This window comes from Pristiophorus japonicus, chromosome 15, assembly GCF_044704955.1.
Source record: "Pristiophorus japonicus isolate sPriJap1 chromosome 15, sPriJap1.hap1, whole genome shotgun sequence".
Taxonomy (NCBI): domain Eukaryota; kingdom Metazoa; phylum Chordata; class Chondrichthyes; family Pristiophoridae; genus Pristiophorus; species Pristiophorus japonicus.
This window is the reverse complement of record NC_091991.1, coordinates 93,623,340-93,629,339: the sequence shown is the minus strand read 5'-3', so window position 1 is coordinate 93,629,339 and position 6,000 is coordinate 93,623,340. Positions and strand designations below refer to the sequence as shown.

The following is a 6,000-nucleotide window of genomic DNA, read 5'->3' as shown; positions in this document are numbered from 1 at the left end:
CCCCTCGAGTTTTGTTGTGAACTTGGATAACAGAGCCACTTATCTTCGAATGATGCAGATTAGACCAGAGCATCTGACATAATCCTTCAGAGGGATTTCCACACAAACAAGGCCATCTCTATCTTTAATTATTCAGAGATTCAGCAAAAGAAAATACAAACATTTCACACATAAGCACTCATCAGGTAATTAGCAAACAATGACAAGAAAACTAACAAGTAGCACAGAATAGATTAGAATCAACTTTACTTCATTTTCATACAACTGGGACAGGGCTATGTAACTGAACGAGTGGCTTGAAGCAGTTGAACTTCACCAGTAAGACAGCTGTTAACAGGCGTGTCTCGGATCCCAGCAATGGTCCCGTGCAGCTACTTAGCATCTTCACAGGACTTCCTGCTACTGAAGAACTGCAACACAAAAAATAAATCAGAGACTTGTTGAAGAAAGACTTGCATTTATATAGCGCCTTTCACGACCACCGGACATCTCAAAGTGCTTTACAGCCAATGAAGTACTTTTGGAGTGTAGTCACTGTTATAGTGTGGGAAACGCAGCCAACTTGCGCACAGCTAGTTCCAACAAACAGCAATGTGATAATAAAAAAAACCACAGGTTATCTAGTCATGTTGATTGAAGGATAAATATTGGCCACGACACCGGGGATAACTCCCTTGCTCTTCAAAATAGTGCCATGGGATCTTTTATGTCTACCTGAGAGCAGACAGGACCTCGGTTTAATGTCTCATCCGAAAGACAGCATCTCTGACAGTGCAGCATTTGCTCAGTACTGCCCTGGAGTGTCAGCCTAGATTTTTGTGCTCAAGTTCCTGGAGCGGGTCTTGAACCCTCCTTCTGACTCAGAGGAGAGCGTGCTACCCACTGAGCTACAGCTGACAATGTTAAATAATTAATACAATACTAATCTAGACTCTTCCCCCAACCGAGTGATTACATAAAGGCAATATGTTTAAAATCAGTTACATCACCAATTCTCTAAACAATGCACTGACGATAACCTCAGCTGGTAGCATCGCCATGCTGACTGGTGTTAAATGTAACATCTCGGAGAACCCACCTTTCCAATGGCTCCTAAGGCGGGTCCAAATGTTGCTTCCGTCTGCGTTCGCCCTCTGATCCATGTTGGTAACTTGCTAAGAATGCTGGGCCGGGTGTAGCGATGATCCAATAGCACAATAGTAGCATAGTCCTCACGGTGACGGATCACTCGCCCTACAAACAGCACAGTGCGTGAACAACGAGAATGCTCACTCGCAGTTTCATTGCAATCGTGCTACAAGACAAGCATGTCAATAACTCTGGGCACTACGCAGTAGCACAAACCATGCCCACCCCCGCAGTTTTGCATTGCTTCATTCCAGACAGTAAAACACTGGACAGGTCACTGGCCAAAGTTAAAGGACTTTGAAAGTTACGGACCACAGCGGTAAGGGGGCAGAGTTTGAGATAAAGGGAAAGGAGTCTGCGGCCAGGGTCAAAGTCAATGGCTTCAGCCTTCCTAAAGTTTAGCTGGAGGAAATAATGGCTCATCTAAGGCTTGATGTCAGACCGACAGTCAAACGGCACAGAGGCAGTGAAGGAGTTGAGAGAAAGTTAGAGCTAGGTGTTGTCAATGCACATGTGGAAGCTGACCCCATGTCTGCTTATGTCGTCGTCTAAGGGACAGCATGAAGAGGAGGCAAAGGAGGGGACCAAGGATAGATCCTTGGTGGATTGAGCAGGCAACAGTGGGGGAGGGGAGGTAAAGCCATTGCTAGGGATTCTCTGGCTAAGATCAGATAGTTAGAAGTGAAACCAAGTGAAGACAGTGTCATGCAGCTGGAGAATGGAGAGGTGTTGGGGGAAGGACAGTGTGGTTCACCAGGTCGCAGAGAAGTTGAAGACGACGAGGAAGGACAATGCCCCACGGTCACAATGAATGGCCTTCTGTAACTGTACGTTTCCAGAATCACCGCAATGTTCCCCTCATACCGTCTCACCGTGACCTTAATATTACCCACGTAACGTCTTACCGTGACTTATTACCCCCCACGTACGGTCTCGCCTTAATGTTCCCCTCGTACCATCTCGCCATGGCCTTAATATTATCCACGTACGCTCTCATCGTAACCTTAATGTTACCCTGTATGGTCTCATCATGACCTTAATATTATCCTGTATAGTTTCGCCAAAGACCTTAATGTTCCCCTGTATGGTTTCACCGCGACCTTAATGTTACCCATGTACGAGCGCACCCAGAACCAAGTACATGCTCTCTAGTATCTTCTCAAACCACTAACCGAGTCGTCCTCTGTTACACACACACTTACCTATGGACTGGTTGACAGCTTTCATGCATATATTTTCCACTAATACTTTTCCTGGACTCTTCCCATCAGTTTTTTTCTGTAGGATTAAAATATACAACAGCGACAAAATACTTAATTTTATGTTCCCAGTTCTAGATCACATTACAAATGATGCCCACAGCTCAGATTAAATTACAAACTACACCTTGATAGTAATCAATACTGTACCAAACAAGCTGCCGCAAGTTTGTAACTAAGTACAGTAAATAGAGGCAGACATTTTAATTATCTTCATCTATGTTGGCCACTACTGGACAACACATTGTTTGCTGCTGAAAACAGTGTTAAAGGGTGACAGGGTAAGGTCCATCGGGACATTAGGGTAAGGTCCATAGGAACAGGAGGAGGCCATTCAGCCCCTGGAGACTGCTCCACCATTCAAGTCGATTATCTGCACCATCACTATTTACCCGTCCAGCAGCAGAATGACAATCACTGGCGTTCCATGTTGTCAGCACTCAATACAGAGTCTCACCAACTGCACTGCTAGCTGAGGAGCGCTCCTTGGTGTCAGGTTCCAACACACGTAGGGGCGCAGAAAAAAATCTCCGGCATGGGCTCGACGGGCCGAATGTAACCATTCTATGGATTTTGTGGAACAAGCAACGAGCACCAACACCAACTTGGCACCTTGTCCATGCCAGAAATAAAGAGCAAGTGACCGATACAGAAGTTTGCTGGTGCAAAGGAAGGAGGAGAAAAAAAGTGCTAAGGTTTGAGAGAGAAAAGCACAGCAGGCTGCCGCCCTCAAATTTCTGGGAGAGAAGTCACCAACTTTAAAAAGGTGGTTGAACAGTAAAAGTGTGCCCTTCCCAGCAGCAGGGAGGGCCGGGCCAGGCTGAATTGATCAAGGTAAGATCCTCTCCTTCATTCCCGTGCGAGGAAAAGATGTGCAGAGAGTCAGGCCAGCGTGCTCTTAGGCTGGGAGGTGTAACACTGGGCGACCCAGCAGCTGTTAAATGTCTGCTGCAGTGCAACAGCTCGAGGATCTGAAATCCACTCAGCTCATCAGATTAAAAGCAGAAAATCTCTGGACTTTGAAGGGCATTCCACTATTTCTCTGTCTTGCACTGAAGGGAAGTTAGAAAGTCTTGCGTTGGAGAAATGTGTACAATGAGGACGATCAAAACTGCATTTAATGATGATTTCCTGAGGTCTTGTTTCAGGAGGGACTGCAAAGGAGGGTGGCATTGGTTAATGGTGATGCCCGCCCACCTTGTTAGAAGCTCAAGCTTCATGGAGAGAGTTAACGGGGCGTTCCCCCGGGTCCATTATACCGAGCAGAGACCTCACCTTTATTTCTCTTCTGCCACCCCCCGCACCACTAGGGATTTAGTATACAAAGCACACAGAGAAGATTCATATAGTTTGCAAATGCTTCTTTGCATCACACAACCTGCAGGGAACAGTGATGTTTTGCACATAGCAGTTTAAAGTTTAACTCTCAAACAAGTATCACCAGTATAAACACCAGGCAAGCAAAGGAACGGAGGTGGTCCAGGCACGGGGGGCTTTGGGTAGCTGTTCTCATCCTCTAAACGTATTGTGCCTATAGGTGCAGGCAGTGCACCATTCCTGAGGAGGCACCAGGACAGGAGGCGATGAAATGCCCATCAGTGTGAACTGGTGGCCCTGCCTCTATTGGCCGGGATTTGCAAGTGAGTGTTTAAAGGTGTGGCACCACCCCCAGCATGTACCAAGGGGGAGAGAATCAGCACCTTCAAGGGGGGGGGGGAAAGAGAGCGCGCACCTTCGGGGGAGGGGGGGTGGGAAAGAGAGCGCGCACCTTCGGGGGAGGGGGGGTGGGAAGAGAGCGCGCACCTTCGGGGGAGGGGGGGGGGAAGAGAGCGCGCACCTTCGGGGGAGGGGGGGGGAAAGAGAGCGCGCACCTTCGGGGGAGGGGGGAAGAGAGCGCGCACCTTCGGGGGAGGGGGGAAGAGAGCGCGCACCTTCGGGGGAGGGGGGAAGAGAGCGCGCACCTTCGGGGGAGGGGGGAAGAGAGCGCGCACCTTCGGGGGAGGGGGGAAGAGAGCGCGCACCTTCGGGGGAGGGGGGAAGAGAGCGCGCACCTTCGGGGGAGGGGGGAAGAGAGCGCGCACCTTCGGGGGAGGGGGGAAGAGAGCGCGCACCTTCGGGGGAGGGGGGAAGAGAGCGCGCACCTTCGGGGGAGGGGGGAAGAGAGCGCGCACCTTCGGGGGAGGGGGGGAAGAGAGCGCGCACCTTCGGGGGAGGGGGGAAGAGAGCGCGCACCTTCGGGGGAGGGGGGAAGAGAGCGCGCACCTTCGGGGGAGGGGGGGAAGAGAGCGCGCACCTTCGGGGGAGGGGGGGAAGAGAGCGCGCACCTTCGGGGGAGGGGGGAAGAGAGCGCGCACCTTCGGGGGAGGGGGGGGAAGAGAGCGCGCACCTTCGGGGGAGGGGGGAAGAGAGCGCGCACCTTCGGGGGAGGGGGGAAGAGAGCGCGCACCTTCGGGGGAGGGGGGGAAGAGAGCGCGCACCTTCGGGGGAGGGGGGAAGAGAGCGCGCACCTTCGGGGGAGGGGGGAAGAGAGCGCGCACCTTCGGGGGAGGGGGGAAGAGAGCGCGCACCTTCGGGGGAGGGGGGAAGAGAGCGCGCACCTTCGGGGGAGGGGGGAAGAGAGCGCGCACCTTCGGGGGAGGGGGGAAGAGAGCGCGCACCTTCGGGGGAGGGGGGAAGAGAGCGCGCACCTTCGGGGGAGGGGGGAAGAGAGCGCGCACCTTCGGGGGAGGGGGGAAGAGAGCGCGCACCTTCGGGGGAGGGGGGAAGAGAGCGCGCACCTTCGGGGGAGGGGGGAAGAGAGCGCGCACCTTCGGGGGAGGGGGGAAGAGAGCGCGCACCTTCGGGGGAGGGGGGAAGAGAGCGCGCACCTTCGGGGGAGGGGGGGAAGAGAGCGCGCACCTTCGGGGGAGGGGGGGAAGAGAGCGCGCACCTTCGGGGGAGGGGGGGAAGAGAGCGCGCACCTTCGGGGGAGGGGGGGAAGAGAGCGCGCACCTTCGGGGGAGGGGGGGAAGAGAGCGCGCACCTTCGGGGGAGGGGGGAAGAGAGCGCGCACCTTCGGGGGAGGGGGGAAGAGAGCGCGCACCTTCGGGGGAGGGGGGAAGAGAGCGCGCACCTTCGGGGGAGGGGGGAAGAGAGCGCGCACCTTCGGGGGAGGGGGGAAGAGAGCGCGCACCTTCGGGGGAGGGGGGAAGAGAGCGAGCACCTTCGGGGGAGGGGGGAAGAGAGCGAGCACCTTCGGGGGAGGGGGGAAGAGAGCGAGCACCTTCGGGGAGGGGGGAAGAGAGCGAGCACCTTCGGGGGAGGGGGGGAAGAGAGCGAGCACCTTCGGGGGAGGGGGGGGAAGAGAGCGAGCACCTTCGGGGGAGGGGGGGGGAAGAGAGCGAGCACCTTCGGGGGAGGGGGGGGGGAAGAGAGCGAGCACCTTCGGGGGAGGGGGGGGGAAGAGAGCGAGCACCTTCGGGGGAGGGGGGGGAAGAGAGCGAGCACCTTCGGGGGAGGGGGGGGGAAGAGAGCGAGCACCTTCGGGGGAGGGGGGGAAGAGAGCGAGCACCTTCGGGGGAGGGGGGGAAGAGAGCGAGCACCTTCGGGGGAGGGGGGGGAAGAGAGCGAGCAC

The 6,000-nt window shown here is 55.0% G+C and overlaps 1 protein-coding gene across 3 annotated transcripts in view; it reads right to left on the bottom strand.

Annotated features, from left to right (window-relative positions):
• Window positions 1-229: 229 nt before the first annotated feature.
• Window positions 230-6,000, bottom strand: part of ddx11 (DEAD/H (Asp-Glu-Ala-Asp/His) box helicase 11) — an 82,590-nt gene continuing 76,819 nt past the window's right edge. For all 3 annotated transcript variants that reach the window (XM_070900706.1, XM_070900708.1, XM_070900707.1), the window contains exons 25-27: window positions 2,331-2,406; window positions 1,079-1,233; window positions 230-410 (exon numbers count right to left, since the gene is read on the bottom strand). In XM_070900706.1, coding sequence (XP_070756807.1) covers window positions 372-410; window positions 1,079-1,233; window positions 2,331-2,406 — 270 coding nt within the window. In that variant the 3' untranslated portion in view covers window positions 230-371. The remainder of the gene's footprint in view (window positions 411-1,078; window positions 1,234-2,330; window positions 2,407-6,000) is intronic.